This window comes from Mustelus asterias, chromosome 9, assembly GCF_964213995.1.
Source record: "Mustelus asterias chromosome 9, sMusAst1.hap1.1, whole genome shotgun sequence".
Lineage (NCBI taxonomy): Eukaryota > Metazoa > Chordata > Chondrichthyes > Carcharhiniformes > Triakidae > Mustelus > Mustelus asterias.
In genome coordinates, this window is record NC_135809.1 from 139,610,140 (window position 1) to 139,634,159 (window position 24,020).

A 24,020-nucleotide genomic window follows, 5' to 3' on the forward strand; every position below is an offset into this window, starting at 1 on the left:
CGGGAATTCAGCCTTGGATCTTCAGGTAAGCGTTCTCCAAGGCGGCCTTCACGACACACGACAGCGCAGAGTCGCTGAGCAGAAACTGATAGCCAAGTTCCACACACATGAGGACGGCCTAAACCGGGATGTTGGATTTATGTCACATTATCAGTAACCCCCATAGCTTGCCTCCTGGGCTTGCAGAATCTCACTAGCTGTTCTGTCTGGAGACAATACACATCTCTTTAACCTGTGTTTAATGATCCCTCCACCCACATTGTCTGTACCTTTAAGACCTGGCTGGCTGTAGGATTCGCATTCTAATCAGTATTCTGCAACTTGATTTTGTCTGTTTGCACTGTTTGAGAGCACAATTCCACTCCATCTGACGAAGGAGCAGTGCTCCGAAAGCTTATGGTATTTGCTACCAAATAAACCTGTTGGACTTTAACCTGGTGTTGTGAGACTTCTTCCTATGGCCAAGCCAGTTCTCCACCCATCTCGCCACTTCTCCTTGTATCCCATGAGCCTTAACCTTCTTAACCAACCTGCCATGTGGGACTTTGTCAAATGCCTTACTGAAATCCATATAGACGACATCCACGGCCCTTCCTTCGTCAACTGTTTTTGTCACTTCCTCAAACAACTCCACCAAATTTGTAAGGCACGACCTCCCTCTGACAAAACCATGCTGTCTGTCACTAATGAGATTGTTCCGTTCTAAATGCACATACATCTCGTCTCTAAGAATCCTCTCCAACAACTTCCTTACCACGGACGTCAAGCTCACCGGCCTATAATTTCCCGGGTTATCCCTGCTACCCTTCTTAAACAACGGGGCCACATTCGCTATCCTCCAATCCTCAGGGACCTCACCTGTGTCCAAAGAAGCGACAAAGAATTCCGTCAAAGGCCCAGCAATTTCATCTCTCGTCTCCCTGAGCAGTCTAGGATAGATGCCATCAGGCCCTGGGGCTTTGTCAGTTTTAATGTTCCCTTAAAAACCTAACACTTCCTCCCTTGCATGGAGATTTTCTCTAACGGGTCAACACCTCCCTCCGAGACACTCGCGGTTAACACGTCCCTCTCCTTCGTGAATACCGATGCAAAGTATTCATTTAGGATTGGGAACATCCTTCCTGCATCTACCCTATCGAGTCCTGTTAGAATTTTATGAATTGCTATGAGATCCCCCATCGTTCATCGGAACTCCAGCGAATACAAACCTAACCAACTCAATCTCTCCTCAGACGTCAGTCCTGCCATCCCAGGAATCAGTCTGATAAACCTTCTTCCATAGGAAGAACATCCTTCCTCAGATAAGGAGGCCAAAACTGCACACAATATTCCCGGTGTGGCCTCACCAAGGCCCTGTATAATTGCAGCAAGTGAGTTTTAACAACACCAGGTCTACATTTGTCTTCACCAACCTCTTTCTCTTCACGCATCTATAGAAACTTAGTGTCAATCTTTATGTTTCCTTTATTAAGATTTAGCACCCTCGTCTCCGAATCAACTACTTCACTCTCCATCTTGATAAAAAATTCTATCATGTTATGGTCGCTCATCCCTAAGGGGTCTCGCACAACTAGATTGGCAATGATTCCCTTCTCATTACACAGTACCCAGTCTAAGATGGCCTGCTCTCTAACTGCTTCCTCCACATATTGGTCAAGAAAACCATTCCGTATACACTCCAGGAATTCCTCCTCGAGGGCATTGTAACTAATTTGATTTGCCCAATCTATGTGCAGATTAAAATCACCCATCATCACTGATATTCCCTTATCACATGCATCTCTAATTTAATGTTCAATGCCATTCCCAACATCACCACTGAAGTTTGGGGGTCTATATGACACCCACTAATGTTTTTTGCCCCTTGGTATTTCTCAACTCTACTCATACAGACTTCACGTTGTCAGAGCTAATATCCTTTCTCACTATTGTGTAAATTTCCCCTTTAACCAGCAGTGCCACTTCACCACCTTTTCCTTTATGCATGTCTTTCCTCACTATTGAATACCCTGGGACATTCAGTTCCCACCCCTGGTTACCCTGCAGCCATGTCTCTGTAATCCCAATTATATATATTTACATCTATCTACGTGATTAGTTCATCCACTTTATTGCAAATGCTTCACGCATTAAGGCACAGAGTCTTTAAGCTTGTCTTTTTAAAATTGTTCGTCTCGCTCCCAATATTTTTCTCTATAGCCCTGTTTGAACTTTGTCCTTGGTTTCTCTGCCTTTCACGTTTGTGATTCCCTTTTCTACCTCTTGTTTCTGTCCTTGTTCCCTCCTTCCATGACTCTTTACATAGGTTCCCACCCCCCTGTGGCGAAAAACAGCGAAAAACTGCACCGACCTCCTCAGAAGACAAACACGGGACACGGTGGACAAAGTACCCTTCGTCATCCAGTACTTCCCTGGAGCGGAGAATCTACAGCATCTCCTCCGGAGCCTTCAACATGTCATTGATGAAGACGAACATCTCGCCAAGGCCATCCCCACACCCCCACTTCTTGCCTTCAAACAACCACGCAACCTCAAACAGACCATTGTCCGCAGCAAACTACCCAGCCTTCAGGAGAATAGTGACCACGACACCACACAACCCTGCCACAGCAACCTCTGCAAGACATGCCGGATCATCAACGCGGATGCCATCATCTCACGTGAGAACACCACCTACCAGGTACACGGTACCTACTCTTGCAACTCGGCCAATGTTGTCGACCTGATATGCTGCAGAAAAGGATGTCCCGAGGCATGGTACATTGGGGAAACCATGCAGACGCTACGACAACAGATGAATGAACACCGCTTGACAATCACCAGGCAAGACTGTTCTCTTCCTGTGGGGGAGCACTTCAGCAGTCTCGGGCATTCAGCCTCTGATCATCAGGTAAGCGTTCTCCAAGGCAGCCTTCACGACACACGACAGCGCAGAGTCGCTGAGCAGAAACTGATAGCCAAGTTCCGCTCACGAGGACGACCTAAACCGGGATGTTGGATTTATGTCACATTATCAGTAACCCCCACAGCTTGCCTCCTGGACTTGCAGGCTATCCTGTCTGGAGACAATACACATCTCTTTAACCTGTGCTTAATGCTCCCTCCACCCACATTGTCTGTATCTTTAAGATCTGGTTGGCTGTAGGGATTCGCATTCCAATCAGTATTCTGTAACTTGATTTTGTGTCTCTGTGCCCTGTTTGAGAGCACATTTCCACTCCATCTGAGCAGCGCTCCGAAAGCTAATGGTATTTGCTGCCAAATAAACCTGTTGAACTTTCACCTGGTGTTGTTAAAACTCTTACTGTGTTCGCCCCAGTCCAACGCCAGCATCTCCACATCATAATTGCAGCAAGACATCCCTGTTCCTGCACTTCAATCCTCTCACTATGAAGGTCAACATAGCATTTGCCTTTTGCCTCTGAAAAGGATTTGTACAAATACTTGGAAATAGAAAAACTAGATTTATAGGAAAGATCATGAGAATAGGGCTAATTAGATAGCTTTATGAAAAAGGCTGCACAGGTATGACAGACAAATAGGCCTTCCTTTGATCTCTGTGCTACACCAGTGATTGTTCCAGTTTCAAGGTATTGTTCCAGTTGCAAAGGGAGAAAAACGGATTAATCATGTCAATCACATGTGCGTAAGTTAGCACTGATGCAAACAACAGGCAATTGCTTCTGAAAAAAATATAGAATATAAAGGAACATAAGAAATCAATGTAGGCAATACAACCCTTGAGCCTCCCATTCTGATCTGTAGGATTCCATGATTCTGTGAGAATATTATAATTGAGAGGAATTGAATACAAAAGTAGGTTATGCTTCAGTTGTACAGAGCACTAGTTGGACCCGCAGTTGTATTGGTCACCTAATTTAAGGAAAGATGTGAATGCACTGGAAGCAGTTCAGAGGTTTACCGGACTAATATCTGGAATAGTGGGCTGTCTTATGAGGAAAGGCTGGACTAGCTAGGCTTGTATCCACTGGAGTTTAGATGGGTAAGAGGCAATTTGATTGAAACATTAGTTCCAAAGGGAGCCTGACAAGGTGGATATGGAGAGAACATCGTTCTTTTCAGAGAATCCAAAACTAGAGGTCACTGTTTAAAACTAAGATGCCACCAATTAAAATGGAGAGGAGGCAACATTTTTTCTGATGGTCATGAGTCTTTGGAACGCTTCCTGAAAAGGTGATGGAAGCAGAGTCTTTAAATATAAAGATGGATAGATTCTTGGTTAGCAAGTGGGTGATAGGTTACTGGAGGTAGGCAGGATACAGATCTGAGGTGATTATCAGCAATAATCTTATTAAATGTGGAGCAGGCTCGAGGAACTGAATGGGCTACTCCTGCCCCTTGTTCGTATTACTACCTTTATGGTTTTGATTTTTAATTTAGACAGTAACTGCTTATACTCCCTCAGCAGAACCTCTCTCTTTGTCCTACCCATGTCATCAGCTACTACATGGACCATGAACTGGATCCTTCCCCTCCCACTTGCAAGTTCCTCTACAACCCCAAGGAGATGCCATTAAACCCTGGCAGGCAACACACACTCTGCTGCAGAAAACAGTGTCTGTCCCCTACCACAACTATATCCCTCTGCCAAACATGAATAGTGCACTAGCTCATCCGTCCTGCAGTCCCTGCACTTGCCAAACCAGGCTGCAAGCACTGTGAATTCATGTACCTGCCCGACCTGTAGTCATACTTCCTGCCCTTGACCATGGTCCAAATTTGAAGTATTTAACCTAAGGGGTGTGACTACCTCCTAGAACCTAACTGGGTAATTTTTTCTTCTCCCTGATGTAAGACAGTGTCCGAAGCTTAGACTCCAGTTGATTAACTCTAAGGTGAAGGTCTTCCAAATTGTATACACCTACTGATGAGATGGTTGTTGTGGATCACACTGGTATCTGCCAGCTCCCAGATGCTAAAGAATGGTGATAAGTGTTAAAAATTTCTGAACATTGCACTTTAACCTTTGGAATAGATTTAAAAACCAAACCAAATGTTGCTTACCTGTATAAAGTTGAAAGTTCCCTGCATTTGTGCCATAAGGTCTTGCACCCTCTGTCTTCTAACCAAAGGGTCTGAGGGAGCAACAGTGTTCAGTGCATGGTTTTCAGCTACTGTGGTTGGTTGCGACTGTTGCTGTTGTGATTGTTGCTGCAGTGAATTTACAACCTACAAAACCGAAGGCGAATTTAAACAAATTATGTCATTCTGTTTTTATTGACGACAATTCACTCCTGAACCAGATACACAAAAATGAAACATAATTTAGCAAGAAGTTATTCTGCCTTTGTATCCAAAGTGAAAATGGATGTTACCCATTCTTTCTCAACTCAGTTTGTTTACAATTGTGAAGATGTGACCACTGTAACATTTTAGCATTAGTTTCATTAATGCTAAAATGTTACAGTGGTCACATCTTCACATCTAAGGCCGATGCAATGTACTGCAATTATACACAAGGGTGCGGTTGGTGGCAGAGGAAGATTGTGAGTTGGCAAGTTTCCCAATGGCCTCATGCAAAGGCATCATTTGGTCCAGCAGTACACCAAGCAGATCTTCAGATTCAGTCCTTTATTGCACTATTACCTGATCTTAGCCTTCAGTAGCATCTGTAGCAGAGTTTACCTCAGTATCACTGTTGTGTGTGTGTCTGGTTGTTGGGGGGGGGGGAGAATGGCGAATTCAACCAAAGTCGAGTACTAGCTCAGGCCTTCTCAAAAATGCTATGAACCCATCCTGAACAAACATGTCATGAAAATTACACAGTCAAGCTATTATCCAAATATAAAACTATAATATGACTTGTGTTGTAGAAAATACTCTGCAACTGCCATTATGTTCAGCCTTGTACAACTGAATGGAACAGAACCGAACAATTCCTTCTCCATCCCTCCAAATAAAACTAGGCAAATAAATTAGTTACCTCAACTGTTTCCGTGTTCCATTCATCAGCTTGCTCTTTCTGGCCGCTGCTGAACTGCGTCTCTGCAATGAACTGCCTGTTCACAAACTGGAAAGCAAATTGAATGTTAATAAAAAGATCCCATCACCAAACTCTAGGGAATAAGTATTCCTGGTACAAATGTACCAACTATAGCCATGATAATTTGGCTACCAAGGAAAATAGTAAAAATATGAAATCATCAGTCTTTCGCCTTAAGTTGATTTTAAACTTCCACAATTGAAAATCATTTCAGTGAATTAGTGCTGTTACACTAGCTAACAGTAGCACTGATGCCTCACAGCGCCAGAGACCCGGGATTGATTCCCGGCTTGGACCACTGACTGTGCGGAGTCTGCATGTTTCCCCCGTGTCTGCATGGGTTTCCTCTGGGTGCTCCAGTTTCGTCCCACATTCCAAAAGACGCGCTAGTTAGGTGCATTGACCCGGACAGGCGCCGGACTGTGCCGACTAGAGGAATTTCACAGTAACTTCATGTAGTGTTAGTGTAAGCCTTACTTGTGACTAATAAATAAACTTTAAACTGAATCACACCCATAGGCTTTTAGTTTCAGCAGGGAAGAGATTTTGTGACAACACAAATAGTCATAGTCGTTTACAGCATGCAAACAGGCCCTTTGGCCCAACTTGTCCATGTCGCCCCTTTGTTTTTAAACCCCTAAGTAATTTCAATTGCCCGCATTTGACCCATATCCCTCTATATCCATCTTACCCATGTAACTGTCTAAACACTTTTTAAAAGACAAAGCTGTACCCGTCTCGACTACTACCTCTGGCAGCTTATTCCAGACACACACCACCCTCGCTGTGAAAAAATTGCCCCGCTGGACACTTTTGCATCTCTCCTCTCTCACCTTAAACCTATGCCCTCCCCTACCTTTGGGAAAAGTTTTAGACTCCCCTACCTTTGGGAAAAGATATTGACTATCTAACTGATCTGTGCCCCTCATTATTTTGTAGACCTCTATAAGATCACCCCTCAGCCTTCTACGCTCCAGAGAAAAAAGTCGCATTCTATCCAGCTTCTCCTTATAACTCAAACCATCAAGTCCTGGTAGCATCCATGTAAATCTTTTCTGCACTCTTTCTAGTTTAATAATATCCTTTCTATAATGGGGTGACCAGAAGTGTACACAGTATTCCAAGTGTGTCCTTACCAATGTTTTGTACAACTTCAGCAAGATGTCCCAACTCCTATAATCAATGTTCTGACCAATGAAACAAAGCATGCTGAATGCCTTCTTCACCACTCTGTCCACCTGCGACTCCACTTTCAAGGAGCTATGAACCTGTACCCCCAGATCTCTTTGTTCTCTCCCCAACGCCCGACCATTAACTGAGTAAGTCCTGCCCTGGTTCAATCTACCAAAATGCATTACCTCGCATTTATCTAAATTAAACTCCATCTGCCATTCGTCAGCCCACTGGCCCAATTGATCAAGATCCCGTTGCAATCAGAGATAACCTTCTTCATTGTCCACTATGCCACCAATCTTGGTGTCATCTGCAAACTTACTAACCATGCCTCCTATATTCTCATCCAAATCATTAATACAAATGACAAATAACAGTGGACCCAGCACTGATCCCTGAGGCACACCGCTGGTCACAGGCCTCTAGTTTGAAAAACAACCCTCTACAACCACCCTCTGGCTTCTGTCATCAAGCCAATTTTATATCCATTTAGCTATTTCACCCTGGGTTCCGAGAGATTTAACCTTATGCAACAACCTACCATGCGGTACCTTGTCAAATGTAACCTAAACTGAAAAAGAAATCCCTAGTCATCAAAAGAATCAAGAGCTGGAGGGGCTTTGTACATGGAAATCCTCCTATATCTGAAACAGAGACAGGAATTTACAAAAACAAAGCGCAAAAACTGGTGGCTTTAAACCCAAAACATTCACAATACTGATCATACCGAGCTGCCTCGTCAAAGCAACAATTCTTAGAATTTTCCTTATGTAGCTAGCTGCTATACAAAAGCTATAAGCATATTGGACTGTAAAAAAGGGCTAAGTAACTCAAGCTATGTGTTACTTAATTTACGAGTCATCATTGCCAAATATTCTTGATTCCCAGAAACAAGCTAAATTTTGGCACAGAAGAACTTCATTTCAAATGAAACAAAAATAAACTTCAGTGCTGTAGTTTCCAAACACAAATGACCCAGCGACTATATTTCAATTAGAACTGATCAGTCCTAAAGCTGTTAAATACAGTTCACAAACATTATTAAACACTTACTGAGCCAAAACAGACCAGTCTGAGGGCATTGAGTTATCAAAGTCTTACAGCTTACTAAGCTAAAACACACTGACCGTAAGCTGCAACCTTTATGTAGGATTCCTAAAAGGGTGCTTAAAGAGGATATGGAAACTTTCAATTGCATGTGTGTGCATCAAGCCAAAATTTCTCATAATCTGGTCAAAACTCAATCAAACATAATTTAGTATGGAGGTTAGGAATGTAGGGCATTGGAACATAGGAGCAGGAGTAAGCCATTCAGCCCGTCAAGCATGCTCCATTCAATAATCATGGCTGATCATCGCTTCAATGCCCCCCTCCCCCCCACCCCACAAAATTCCCATATCCCTTTATGTCATTGGTACTAAAAAATTGCAAATCTTTACTTTTAAACATACCCCTATCTGAGCTTCCATAGCCCTCTGGAGTAGAGAATTCTAAAGATTCAGAGCACTCAAGTAAAAAAAAAATCCCCTATTTTCAAATTGTCCCTCTGGTCTAGATTCCCCAACCAGGGCAAACATCTTACCTGCATTTACCCATAAGGCCATAAGATAAAGGAGCAGAATTAGGCCATTTGGCCCATCGAGTCCTTCTGGACTAGAGCAGAAATGTATGTAAGCCCCTCACTATACTATCCCCTTCTGGCTTCCTGTACCACAATGCCATGGTCAGTTAACTCATCCGTCCTGGAGCCCCCTCTCACATCCAAACAAGCAGAAAGAACCTCAAATCTGTTTGACAAATGTAGAGATCGAGGCTTCTGTACTCCTGCTCTCTGGGTCCCCTTGCCTGTCTCATTCATGGTCACACCCTCCTGCCCCTGACCACTAACCAAATCAGAAGGCACTAATCCATGGGGTATGACCTCCTGGTACAAAGCATCCAGGTAACATCCTCTTCCCTCTTCCAAAACCACCAGTTGAGTCAGTGTCTGCAGCTCAACCTCCAGCTCATACACCCTTCGCCAAAGTTTCTGCAGCCGGAAAAACTTAATGCAGACGTAATTCCCCATGACCACAGTGGCATCCAGAAGCTTCCATGTGCTGCAATTGCAACACATAACCGGACCTGCCATCATTGTGTGTTAATTAGTTTGATTAAGTTAGTTCTTTTTCTTATTCATTCGTGAGACATGGGCATCGCTGGCTAGCCATATTTATTGCCCATCCCTGGTTGCCCTTGAGAAGGTGGTGGCGACCTGCCTTCTTGAATCATTGCAGTGGGTTGACCCACAATGCTGTTACGGAGGGAATTCCAGGATTTTAACCCAGCGACTGCAAAGGGACGGCAATATACTTCCAAGTTAGGATAGTGAGTGGCTTGGAGGGGAACTTGCAGGTGGTGGTGTTCCCATGTATCTGCTGGCCTTGCCCTTTTAGATGGAAGTGGTCGTGGGTTTGGAAGGTGCTAAGGATCTTTGGTGAATTGCTGCAGTGCATCATGTAGAAAGTACACACTGCTAATACTGAGCAGTGGTGGACGGAGTGGATGTTTGTGGATGTGGTGCAAATCAAGCTAGCTGTTACGTCCAGGATGGTGTCAAGCTTCGAGTGTTGTTGGAGCTGCACCCATCCTGGCAAGTGGGGAGTATTCCATCACACTCCTGACGCGTGCCTTGTAGATGGAGGAGAGACTTTGGGGAATCAGGAGGAGAGTTACTTATTGCAGCATTCCTAGCCTCTGTCTTGCTCTTGTAGCCACTGTGTTTATGTGGCGAGTCCAGTTGAGTTTTTGGTCAATGGTAACCCTAAGGATGTCAACAATGGGGGATTCAGTGATGGTAACACCACTGAACGGAGCAGTGGTTAGAGTGTCTCTTATTGGTGATGGCATGTCTGGCACGAATGTTATTTGCCACTTGTCAGCCCAAGTCTGGATATTGCCCAGATCTTGTTGCATTTGAACATGGACTGCTTCAGTATGAGTCGTCGCGAATGATGCTGAACATTGTGCTCCCAATAAACTTGACTTATGCTAGTGATCCTTACTAATAAGACCTAATAAATCACCTAAGCATTGAAAGATAATTGAACAAAACACACACCAATGCACACCTTACCTGTTTCTCAATGGCAACATTTTCATGTGGCATAGAACGTGGTCAGCTCAGCTCTTGCAAGTCATTCAAGCTCTCAATCTCTCTCGTTACTTAGCATTACTGATTAATCCACTCCATAAGCTTTACTTCTTGCAATAAACTTTCCCTGAAGCACCTCTTTCTCCTAATTGCACTGACATCCGACTTTGAATCAAACTCCCAAGTACTCAGTCTGTCTCCGTCTCCTCCCTTTAAAAAACCCTCTCTTATATATAGAGACTCTGATGAGTCACCAGCTGATTTAGCTTCCTACTACAGTAATTAGCACCAATTTAACCAAGAACTTTCAGATGATCGACAGATAACTGTCAGAACCAGGCAGGCCCCGTTCAACTAAATAATTTAACTTACTTGTAGGTTAATTACTACTACTTCTAGGTCTGATTATTAACTAAATTTAAACTCGAGGCTTACCAGTTGAGTTTCCACTTTGATTCAAAGTCCCAATACTCACACTATCTTTGTCTTACTCAGGCATGATCTCCTCCCCCTACTGACCTGTCTCATTCCACAATACCAGGTTTAGAAAAGCCTGTTCTCTGGTTGGTTCTAGAATGTGCTGTTCTATGAAATGTCCTGAAAACACCACGAGTTCATCTTCCAGGTTACATTTACCAATCTGTATGTAGATTAAAATCACTCATGATTGTTGCAGTACCTTTCTTACAAGCCCCAATTATTTCTTCCTGTATACGCTGTCCGGCAGTATAGTTACTATTAGGGGACTTATAAACTACTCTCACAAGTGACTTCTTAGCGTTGCAATTTCTTGTCCCAATCCAAACTGATTCTATATTTTGATCTTTAAGACTAACGTTCCGCTCACTATGGGACTGTTATCCTTAATTTACAGAGCTACACTGCTACCTTTTCCTTTGATTGTGAGAGGGCTTAAAAGAGGAAATGCGTAGAATGTTTCCCCATGGGTGATTCTAGAGGTTGGGGGCAAAGTTTCACAGGCTCTCTGATTTAGAATGAGATGAGAAATTTCTTCTCTCAATTAATCTTTGGAAGTCAGAGTGCAGTGGAGGCTGAGTCAATGAATATATTCAAAGCCGAGTTAGGTAGATTTTTGAACAACAAGGGAGTCAAAGAATATGGCAGGGAAGGGGAGACAGTAAAGTGGAGATAAGGCCACAATCAGATCAGCGTGGTCTTATTGAATTGTGGAGCAGGCTCAAGGGATCAAATGGCATACTCCTACTTCTGCTGCTTATGCTATTTTTTTGCAGCTAGTTTATCCCTCATTCATGCTGTTGTAAAATCTGGTAACTAGAAATTGAATGTCACTCACCTCTCTTGCTTCTACATCAGTTTGTTCCACATATTCTTCAACTGCTTCAGGTTCTGCAAAAGTACGGTTAAAATAACATACATGATCTAAATCAAAACCAGACATTTTTGTAAAATTCTTGCATTTATGTAACATCTTCCACAACCTTATGACTTCCCAAAGCAATTCACTGTTTATGAAGTATTTCTCAAGTTTAGTTGCAACTGTACTGTGGGAAATGCAGCTGGCAATTTGCAAACGAGGTCCCGCAAACTGGAAATGATAATGTTTCAGTGATGTTGGTTGAGGGATGAAATATGTACTAGGATACCAGGGAAAATGGTCCTATTCTTCTTCAAAACAGTGCCACATCCTTTTTTATATCCCCTTCAGAGGGCAGACAGGGCCTCAGTTTAATGTTTCATATATAAAAAATAGAAGTTCCACCACAACCCTCCCACTCTGGTGCCTTGCAACATCAATCTAGATTACGTGCTCAAATCTCAGGGGTGGGATTTGAACTGCCATCCTTCTAACTAGGAGGCAAATGTACGACCACCTGAGCCACAGCTCAAAGTTAGCTACCACAAATATTTATCCGAAAAGATCTGTTTACAATAATATAACTCGAATGAAAGTTGTGTTACAGTCCCCACCACACCATTAAAACTATCAACATTTAATTCTGAAAAGCGTCAAAAGTCTGCAATGCTATAACATGCCAAATCAGAAGAGGGAATGCTTTGGGGGACTGTTTGCTAGAGCGGTTGGGGAGGGTTAAATAATATGTCAGGGGGGTGGGAACCTATGTAAAGAGTCATGGAAGGAGGGAGCAAGGACAGAAACAAGAGGTAGAAAAGGGAATCACAAACGTGAAAGGCAGAGAAACCAAGGACAAAGTTCAAACAGGGCTATAGAGAAAAATATTGGGAGCGAGACGAACAATTTTAAAAAGACAAGCTTAAAGACTCTGTGCCTTAATGGGTGGAGCATTTGCAATAAAGTGGATGAACTAATCACGTAGATCGATGTAATTCTATATAATTGGGATTACAGAGACATGGCTGCAGGGTAACCAGGGGTGGGAACTGAATGTCCCAGGGTATTCAATAGTGAGGAAAGACATGCATAAAGGAAAAGGTGGTGGAGTGGCACTGCTGGTTAAAGGGGAAATTTACACAATAGTGAGAAAGGATATTAGCTCTGACAACTGGTCCGGATGGGATTTATCCAAGGATTCTCTGGGAGGCAAGAGAAGTGATTGCAGAGCCTCTGGCTCTGATCTTCAGGTCGTCGTTGGCCTCTGGTATAGTACCAGAAGATTGGAGGTTAGCGAATGTTGTCCCATTGTTTAAGAAGGGGAACAGAGACTTCCCCGGGAATTATAGACCGGTGAGTCTCACTTCTGTTGTCGGCAAGATGTTGGAAAAAATTATAAGGGATAGGATTTATAGTTATTTGGAGAGTAATGAATTGATAGGTGATAGTCAGCATGGTTTTGTGGCAGGTAGGTCGTGCCTTACTAACCTTATTGAGTTTTTTGAGAAAGTGACCAAGGAGGTGGATGGGGGCAAGGCAGTGGACGTGGTATATATGGATTTTAGTAAGGCGTTTGATAAGGTTCACCATGGTAGGCTTCTGCAGAAAATGCAGATATATGGGATTGGGGGTGATCTAGGAAATTGGATCAGGAATTGGCTAGCGGATAGGAAACAGAGGGTGGTGGTTGATAGTAAATATTCATCATGGAGTGCGGTTACAAGTGGTGTACCTCAGGGATCTGTTTTGGGGCCACTGCTGTTTGTAATATTTATTAATGATCTGGATGAGGGTATAGTTGGGTGGATTAGCAAATTTGCTGATGACACCAAAGTCGGTGGTGTGGTAGACAGTGAGGAAGGGTGTCGTAGTTTGCAGGAAGACTTAGACAGGTTGCAAAGTTGGGCCGAGAGGTGGCGGATGGAGTTTAATGCGGAGAAGTGTGAGGTAATTCACTTTGGTAGGAATAACAGATGTGTTGAGTATAGGGCTAACGGGAGGACTTTGAATAGTGTGGAGGAGCAGAGGGATCTAGGTGTATGTGTGCATAGATCCCTGAAAGTTGGGAATCAAGTAGATAAGGTTGTTAAGAAGGCATATGGTGTCTTGGCGTTTATTGGTAGGGGGATTGAATTTAGGAGTCGTAGCGTTATGTTGCAACTGTACACAACTCTGGTGCGGCCGCACTTGGAGTACTGTGTGCAGTTCTGGTCCCCACATTACAGGAAGGATGTGGAGGCTTTGGAGAGGGTGCAGAGGAGGTTTACCAGGATGTTGCCTGGTATGGAGGGGAGATCCTATGAGGAGAGGCTGAGGGATTTGGGATTGTTTTCGCTGGAAAGGCGGCGGCTAAGAGGGGATCTTATTGAAACATATAAGATGATTAGAGGTTTAGATAGGGTGGATAGTGATAGCCTTTTTCCTCTGATGGAGAAATCCAGCACGAGGGGGCATGGCTTTAAATTGAGGGGGGGTAGTTATAGAACCGATGTCAGGGGTAGGTTCTTTACCCAGAGGGTGGTGAGGGATTGGAATGCCCTGCCAGCATCAGTAGTAAATGCGCCTAGTTTGGGGGCGTTTAAGAGATCCGTAGATAGGTTCATGGACGAAAAGAAATTGGTTTAGGTTGGAGGGTCACAGTTTTTTTTTTAACTGGTCGGTGCAACATCGTGGGCCGAAGGGCCTGTTCTGCGCTGTAATGTTCTATGTTCTATGTTCTAACGTGAAGTCTGTATGAGTAGAGTTGAGAAATACCAAGGGGCAAAAAACATTAGTGGGTGTCATATAGACCCCCAAACTTCAGTGGTGATGTTGGGAATGGCATTGAACATTAAATTAGAGATGCATGTGATAAGGGAATATCAGTGATGATGGGTGATTTTAATCTGCACATAGATTGGGCAAATCAAATTAGTTACAATGCCCTCGAGGAGGAATTCCTGGAGTGTATACGGAATGGTTTTCTTGACCAATATGTGGAGGAAGCAGTTAGAGAGCAGGCCATCTTAGACTGGGTACTGTGTAATGAGAAGGGAATCATTGCCAATCTAGTTGTGCGAGACCCCTTAGGGATGAGCGACCATAACATGATAGAATTTTTTATCAAGACGGAGAGTGAAGTAGTTGATTCAGAGATGAGGGTGCTAAATCTTAATAAAGGAAACATAAAGATTGACACTAAGTTTCTATAGATGCGTGAAGAGAAAGAGGTTGGTGAAGACAAATGTAGGCCCCCTACAGACAGAAACAGGGGAACGTATAATAGGGGACAAAGAAATGGCCGAGCAACTAAAGACATACTTTGGTTCTGTCGTCACAAAAGAGGACACAAATCAGATTCCAGAAATGTTGGAGAATGCAAGATTTAGTGAGAGGGAAGAACTGAGGGAGATCAATATTAGTAGTCAAATGGTGCTGGGAAAATTGATGGGATTGAAGGTGGATAAATTCCCAGGGCTTGATAATCTACATCCCAGAGTACTTAAGGAAATGGCTCTAGCAATTGTGGATGCATTGGTGGTCATCTTCCAGGATTTTATAGACTCTGGAACAGTCCCTGAAGATTGGAGGATGGCGAATGTCACTCCAATATTCAAAAAGGGAGTTAAGATAAAACAGGGAATTATAGACCAGTGAGCCTAACATTGGTAGTGGGAATATTCTCAAATCAATTGGAGAAACATAGAAAAACTACAGCACAAAACAGACCCTTCGGCCCCACAAGTTGAGCCGAACATAGCCCGACCTTTTAGGCCGACCTATAACCCTCCATCCTATTAAGTCCCATGTACTCATCCAGGAGTCTGTTATAAGACCCTATTGAGTTTGCTCCACCACCGACGGCAGCTGATTCCACACGCCCACCACCCTCTGTGTGAAAAACTTACCCCTAACATTTCCCCTGTACCTACCCCACAGCACCTTAAATCTGTGTCCTCTCGTAGCAGCCATTTCCACCCTGGGAAAAAGCCTCTGAGAGTCCACCCGATCTATGCCTCTCAACATCTTATATACCTCTATTAGGTCTCCTCTCATCCTACGTCTCTCCAAGGAGTAAAGATCCAGCTCCCTCAGCCTATCCTCATAAGGCATGCCACTCAATCCAGGCAACATCCTTGTGAATCGCCTCTGCACCCTTTCAATCTTTTCCACATCCTTCCTGTAATGAGGCGACCAGAACTGAGCACAGTACTCCAAGTGGGGCCTGACGAAGGTCTTATATAGCTGCATCATTATCCCCAGACTCCTAACCTCAATCCTCTATTGATAAAAGCCAGCACACCACGCCTTCTTAACCATCTCCTCCACCTGCGGGGCCGATTTTAGAGTCCTACGGACCCGGACCACAAGGTCCTTCTGATCCTCTACAGAACTTGTGTATGGAGTCAGTGGAGATAGGCGAGGTGATGAATGAATACTTTTCTTCAGTGTTCACCAAGGAGAGGGGCCATGTTTTTGAGGAAGAGAAGGTGTTATAGGCTAATAGGCTGGAGGAAATAGATGTTCGGAGGGAGGATGTCCTGGCAGTTTTGAATAAACTGAAGGTCGATAAGTCCCCTGGGCCTGATGAAATATATCCTAGGATTCTTTGGGAGGCAAGGGATGAGATTGCAGAGCCTTTGGCTTTGATCTTTGGGTCCTCGCTGTCCACGGGGATGGTGCCAGAGGACTGGAGAATGGCGAATGTTGTTCCTCTGTTTAAGAAAGGGAATAGAAACGACCCTGGTAATTATAGACCGGTTAGTCTTACTTCGGTGGTTGGTAAATAGATGGAAAAGGTCCTTAGGGATGGGATTTACGACCATTTAGAAAGATGCAGATTAATCCGGGATAGTCAGCACGGATTCGTGAAGGGCAAGTCGTGCCTCACAAATTTGATTGAATTTTTTGAGGAGGTAACTAAGTGTGTTGATGAAGGTAGGGCAGTTGATGTCATATACATGGATTTTAGTAAGGCGTTTGATAAGGTCCCCCATGGTCGGCTTATGATGAAAGTGAGGAGGTGTGGGATAGAGGGAAAGTTGGCCGATTGGATAGGTAACTGACTGTCTGATCGAAGACAGAGGGTGGTGGTGGATGGAAAATTTTCGGATTGGAGGCAGGTTGCTAGCGGAGTGCCACAGGGATCAGTGCTTGGTCCTCTGCTCTTTGTGATTTTTATTAATGACTTAGAGGAGGGGGCTGAAGGGTGGATCAGTAAATTTGCTGATGACACCAAGATTGGTGGAGTAATGGATGAGGTGGAGGGCTGTTGTAGGCTGCAAAGAGACAGATAGGATGCAAAGCTGGGCTGAAAAATGGCAAATGGAGTTTAACACTGATAAATGTGAGGTGATTCATTTTGGTAGGACTAATTTAAATGTGGATTACAGGGTCAAAGGTAGGGTTCTGAAGACTGTGGAGGAACAGAGAGATCTTGGGGAACATATCCACAGATCTCTAAAGGTCGCCACTCAAGTGGATAGAGCTGTGAAGAAGGCCTATAGTGTGTTAGCTTTTATTAACAGGGGGTTGGAGTTTAAGAGCCGTGGCGTTATGCTGCAACTGTACAGGACCTTGGTGAGACCACATTTGGAATATTGTGTGCAGCTCTGGTCACCTCACTATAAGAAGGATGTGGAAGCGCTGGAAAGAGTGCAGAGGAGATTTACCAGGGTGCTGCCTGGTTTGGAGGGTAGGTCTTATGAGGAAAGGTTGAGGGAGCGGAGGAGGCTGAGGGGAGACTTAATAGAGGTTTATAAAATGATGAAGGGGATAGATAGAGTGAACGTTCAAAGACTATTTCCTCGGGTGGATGGAGCTATTACAAGGGGGCATAACTATAGGGTTCGTGGTGGGAGATATAGGAAGGATATCAGAGATAGGTTCTTTACTCAGAGAGTGGTTGTGGTGTGGAGTGGACTGCCTGCAGTGATAGTGGAGTCAGACACTTTAGGAACATTTAAGCGGTTATTGGATAGGCACATGGAGCACACCAGGATGATAGGGAGTGGGATAGCTTGATCTTGGTTTCAGATAAAGCTTGGCACAACATCGTGGGCCAAAGAGCCTGTTCTGTGCTGTTCTATGTTCTATGTACTAAGAGTCTTTCCCTTTATATTGTACTCCTTCACCCCATTTGACCTGCCAAAATGGACCACTACGCATTTATCTGGGTTGAAGTCAATCTGCCACTTCTCCACCCAGTCCTGCATCCTATCTATGCCCCTCTGTAACTTCTGACATCCCTCCAGACTATCCACAACCCCACCAACCTTCGTGTCGTCAGCAAACGTACCAACCCATCCCTCTGCTTCCTCATCCAGGTCATTTATGAAAATGACAAACTGCAAGGGTCCCAGAACAGATCCCTGGGGCACACCACTGGTGACCGACCTCCATTTAGAAAAAGACCCATCTATACCCACTCTCTGCCTCCTTTGGGCAAGCCAGTTCTGGATCCACAGGGCAGCAGCCCCTTGGATCCCATGCCCTCTCAATTTTCCTGGAAGCCTCGCATGGGGGACCTTATCAAACGCCTTGCTAAAATCCATATAAACCACATCTACCACTTTCCCTTCGTCAATGTGTTTAGTCACATTTTCGAAGAACTCCACCAGGCTCGTAAGGCACGATCTGCCTTTGACAAAGCCATGCTGAGTATTCTTGAGCATACTAAACCTATCTAAATGCTCATAAATCTTGTCCCTCAGGATCTTCTCCATCTGCTTACCAACCACTGAGGTTAGACTCACTGGTCAGTAATTTCCTGGGCTATCCCTATTCCCCTTCTTGAAAATAGGAACCACATCCACAATCCTCCAATCCTCCGGCACCTCTCCCGTCTCCATCGACGACTCAAAGATCATCGCCAGAGGCTCTGCAATCTCTTCCCTCGCCTCCCACAGTAACCTGGGATGTACCCATCCGGACCTGGCGACTTATCTATCTTGGACTTCTCAAGGACTTTATGGGCATTACGTGCTGGCCAACCAGTGACACACGTCTCACAAATGAATTATAAAAATTAAATTAAAAAAGGGTATTTTTCTGGTTGGCGATCAGTGACAAGTGGTGTGCCTCAGGGATCAGTATTGGGACCGCAACTGTTTACTATTTACATAGATAATTTGGAGTTGGGGATCCAGCATAGTGTGTCAAAATTCACAGATGACACGAAGATCAGTGGCAGAGCAAAGTGTGCAGAGGACGCAGAAAGTCTGCAAAAGGATGTAGGTAGTCTTGAGTGGGCAAGGGTATGGCAGATAGAGTACAATGTTGGTAAATGTTAGGTTGTCCATTTTGGAAGGAACAACAGCAAAATGGACTATTATTTAAATGGTAAAAAATTGCAGCATGTGCAGAGGGACTTGGGTGTCAAAGAACAAAGAAAATTACAGCACAGGAACAGGCCCTCAGTCCTCCAAGCCTGCACCAACCATGCTGCCCGACTGAGCTAAAACCCCCGACCCTTCCAGGGACCATATCCCTCTATTCCCATCCTATTCATGCATTTGTCAAGACACCCCTTAAAAGTGACTACCGTATCCGCTTCCACTACCTCCCCCGACAACAGGTTCCACGACCCACTACTCTCTGTGTAAAAAATCTGCCTCATACATCTCCTTTAAATCTTGCCCCTCGCACCTTAAACCTGTGCCCCCTAGTAATTGACTCTTCCACCCTGGGAAAAAGCTTCTGACTATCCACTCTGTCCATGCCTCTCATAATCTTGTCGACTTCTATCAGGTCGCCCCTCAACCTCCGTCATTCCAGTGAGAACAAACCAACTTTCTCCAACCTCTCTTCATAGCAAATGCCCTCCATACCAGGCAACATCCTGGTAAATCTTTTCTGTACCCTCTCCTAAGCCTCCAAATCTTTCTGATTGTGTGGCGACCAGAACTGAACACTATATTCCAAGTGTGGCCTAACTAAGGTTCTATAAAGCTGCAACATGACTTGCCAATTTTTAAACTCAATGCCCCGGCCGATGAAGGCAAGCATGCCGTATGCCTTCTTGACTACCTTCTCCACCTGCAAAGCCACTTTCAGTGACCTGTGTAGCTGTACATCCAGATCCCTTTGCCTATCAATACTCTTAAGGGTTCTGCCATTTACTGTATATTTCCTATCTGTATTAGACCTTCCAAAATGCATCACCTCACATTTGTCTGGATTAAATTCCATCTGCCATCTCTCCGCCCAAGTCTCCAATTGATCTATATCCTGCTGTATCCTCTGATGGTCCTCATCGCTATCCGCAAATCCACCAACCTTTGTGTTGTCTGCAAACTTACAATCAAACCAGTTACATTTTCCTGCAAATCATTTATATATATTACTGCAAATAATTTACATATATTACAAACAGCAAAGGTCCTAGCACTGATCCCTGAGGAATGCCACTTGTCACAGGCCTCCATTCAGAAACGCACTCTTCGATTGCTACCCTCTGTCTTCTTTGACCGCGCCAGTTTTGTATCCACCTTGCCAGCTCGCCTTGCGACTTCATCTTCTGCACCTGTCTGCCATGTCAAAGGCCTTACTGAAGTCCATGTAGACAACATCCACTTCCCTAACCTCATCAATCATCTTCGTCACTTCCTCAAAAAACTCGATCAAGTTCGTGAGACACGGCCCCCCTTTCACAAAACCATGTCGCCTCTCACTCATACGTCCACTTATTTCCAAGTGGGAATAAATCCTGTCTCGAAGAACCCTCTCCAATAATTTCCCTACCACTGATGTATTACGTGGATTATTCTTGCTACCCTTCATAAACAAAGGAACAACATTGGCTATTCTCCAATCCTCTGGGACCTTCCCTGTATGAAGTCTCACAACACCAGGTTAAAGTCCAACAGGTTTATTTGGTAGCTCAAGCAACTAGCTTTCGGAGTGCTGCTCCTTCATCAGGTAAGTGGAAGTTCTGTTCACAAACAGGGCATATAAAGACACAAACTCACTTTACAAAATAATGGTTGGAATGCGAGTCTTTACAGTTAACCAAGTCTTAAAGGTACAGACAAGGTGAGTGGAGACAGGGTTAAGCACAGGTTTAAGAGATGTGTATTGCCTCCAGACAGGACAGTTAGTGAGATTTTGCAAGCCCAGGCAAGTCATGGGGGTTACAGATCGTGTGACATGAACCCAACATCCCGGTTGAGGCTGTCCTCCTGTGTGCGGAACTTGGTTATCAGTCTCTGCTCAGCGACTCTGCGTTGTCATGTGTCGTGCAGGCCGCCTTGGAGAATGCTTACCCGAAGATCAGAGGCCAAATGCCCGTGACCACTGAAGTTTTCCCCAACAGGAACATAAGAACAAGGAGCAGGAGTAGGCCATCTGGCCGCTCGAGCCTGCTCCGCCATTCAAAAAGATCATGGCTGATCTTTCTGTGGACTCAACTCCACGTACCCGCCCGCTCACCATAACCCTTAATTCCTTTAGTGTTCAAAAATGTATCTATCCTTGCCTTGAAAACATTCAATGAGGTAGCCTCAACTGCTTCACTGGGCAGGGAATTCCACAGATTCACAACCCTTCGTGTGAAGAAGTTCCTTCTCAACTCAGTCCTAAATCGGCATCCCCTTATTTTGAGGCTATGCCCCCTAGTTCTAGTTTCACCCTCCAGTGGAAACAACTTCCCTGCTTCTATCCTATCTATTCTCTTCATAATCGTATATGTTTCTATAAGATCGCCCCTCATGAATACTTTGCATCGGTATTCACGAAGGAGAGGGGCGTGTTAACCGGGAATGTCTCGGAGGGAGGTGTTGACCCGTTAGAGAAAATCTCCATTACAAGAGAGGAAGTGTTAGGTTTTTTAGGGAACATTAAAACTGACAAAGCCCCAGGGCCTGATGGCATCTATCCTGGACTGCTCAGGGAGACGAGAGATGAAATTGCTGGGCCTCTGACGGAAATCTTTGTCGCTTCTTTGGACACGGGTGAGGTCCCTGAGGATTGTAGGATAGCGAATGTGGTCCCGTTGTTTAAGAAGGGTAGCAGGGATAACCCAGGAAATTATAGGCCGGTGAGCTTGAAGTCCGTGGTAGGGAAGTTGTTGGAGAGGATTCTTAGAGACAGGATGTATGTGCATTTAGAACGGAACAATCTCATTAATGACAGACAGCATGGTTTTGTAAGAGGGAGGTCGTGCCTTACAAATTTCGTGGAGATTTTTGAGGAAGTGACAAAAACGGTTGAAGAAGGAAGGGCCGTGGATGTCGTCTACATGGATTTCAGTAAGGCATTTGACAAAGTCCCACATGGCAGGTTGGTTAAGAAGGTTAAGGCTCATGGGATACAAGAAGTGGCTAGATGGGTGGAGAACTGGCTTGGCCATAGGAGACAGAGGGTAGTGGTCGAAGGGTCTTTTTCCGGCTGGAGGTCTGTGACCAGTGGTGTTCCGCAGGGCTCTGTGCTGGGACCTCTGCTATTTGTGATATATATATATAAATGATTTGGAAGAAGGTGTAACTGGTGTAATCAGCAAGTTTGCGGATGACACGAAGATGGCTGGACTTGCGGATAGCGAAGAGCATTGTCGGGCAATACAGCAGGATATAGATAGGCTGGAAAATTGGGCGGAGAGGTGGCAGATGGAGTTTAATCCGGATAAATGCGAAGTGATGCATTTTGGAAGAAATAATGTAGGGAGGAGTTATACAATAAATGGCAGAGTCATCAGGAGTATAGAAACACAGAGGGACCTAGGTGTGCAAGTCCACAAATCCTTGAAGGTGGCAACACAGGTGGAGAAGGTGGTGAAGAAGGCATATGGTATGCTTGCCTTTATAGGACGGGGTATAGAGTATAAAAGCTGGAGTCTGATGATGCAGCTGTATAGAACGCAGGTTAGGCCACATTTGGAGTACTGCGTCCAGTTCTGGTCGCCGCACTACCAGAAGGACGTGGAGGTGTTAGAGAGAGTGCAGAGAAGGTTTACCAGGATGTTGTCTGGTATGGAGGGTCTTAGCTATGAGGAGAGATTGGGTAAACTGGGGTTGTTCTCCCTGGAAAGACGGAGAATGAGGGGAGATCTAAGAGAGGTGTACAAGATTATGAAGGGGATAGATAGGGTGAACAGTGGGAAGCTTTTTCCCAGATCAGAAGTGACGTTCACGAGCTCAAGGTGAGAGGGGCGAAGTATAACTCAGATATTAGAGGGATGTTTTTTACACAGAGGGTGGTGGGGGCCTGGAATGCGCTGCCAAGTAGGGTGGTGGAGGCAGGCACGCGGACATCGTTTAAGACTTACCTGGATAGTCACATGAGCAGCCTGGGAATGGAGGGATACAAACGATTGGTCTAGTTGGACCAAGGAGCGGCACAGGCTTGGAGGGCCGAAGGGCCTGTTTCCTGTGCTGTACTGTTCTTTGTTCTTGTTCTCATTCTTCCGAATTCCAATGAGTATAGCCCCAGTTTACTCAGCCTCTCCTCGTAAGCCAACCCTCTCAACTCCGGAATCAACCTAGTGGAGAACACTCTTGCCTGGTGATTGTCGAGCGGTGTTCATTCATCCGTTATCGTAGCGTCTGCATGGTCTCCCCAAAGTACCATGCCTCGGGACATCCTTTCCTGCAGCGTATCAGGTAGACAATGTTGGCCAAGTTGCAAGTGTATGGTGTTCTCATGGGAGATGATGGCATCCGAGTCGATGATCCAGCCCGTCTTGCAGAGGTTGCTGTGGCAGGTTTGTGCGGTGTCGTGGTCACTGTTCTCCTGAAGGCTGGGTGGTTTGCTGTGGACAATGGTCTATTTGAGGTTGTGCGGTTGTTTGAAGGCAAGAAGAGGGGGTGTGGGGATGGCCTTGGCGAGATGTTCGTCTTCATCAATGACATGTTGAAGGCTCCGGAGAAGATGTCGTAGCTTCTCCGCTCCGGAGAAGTACTGGACGACGATAGGTACTCTGTCCGCCATGTCCCGTGTTTGTCTTCTCAGGAGGTCGGTGCGGTTCATCGCTGTGGCGCGTTGGAACTGTCGATCGGTGAGTCGAGCGTCATATCCTGTTCTTATGAGGGCATCCTTCAGCGTCTGGAGGTGTCTGTTGCGATCCTCCTCATCTGAGAAGATCCTGTGTATACGGAGGGCTTACCTGTCGGGGATGGCTTCTTTAACGTGTTTAGGGTGGAATCTGGAGAAGTGGAGCATTGTGAGGTTATCCGTGTGTTTGCGGCACAGTGAAGTGCTGAGGTGACCGTCCTTGATGGAGATGCATGTGTCCAAGAATGCAGCCGATTCCGGAGAGTAGTCCATGGTGAGTCTGATGGTGGGATGGAACTTGTTGATGTCATCATATGGTTGTTTCAGTGATTGTTCACCGTAAGTCCAAAAGAAGAAAATGTCATCAATGTATCTAGTGGATAGCACCGGTTGGAGGTCCTGTGCAGTGA

At 44.9% G+C, this 24,020-nt stretch overlaps 1 protein-coding gene across 2 annotated transcripts in view; it reads right to left on the reverse strand.

Annotated features, from left to right (window-relative positions):
- caprin1b (cell cycle associated protein 1b) overlaps positions 1 to 24,020 on the reverse strand; it is a 271,770-nt gene that overhangs the window by 113,185 nt on the left and 134,565 nt on the right. For both annotated transcript variants that reach the window (XM_078221064.1, XM_078221066.1), the window contains exons 7-9: positions 11,626 to 11,678; positions 5,945 to 6,031; positions 5,026 to 5,190 (exon numbers count right to left, since the gene is read on the reverse strand). In XM_078221064.1, coding sequence (XP_078077190.1) covers positions 5,026 to 5,190; positions 5,945 to 6,031; positions 11,626 to 11,678 — 305 coding nt within the window. The remainder of the gene's footprint in view (positions 1 to 5,025; positions 5,191 to 5,944; positions 6,032 to 11,625; positions 11,679 to 24,020) is intronic.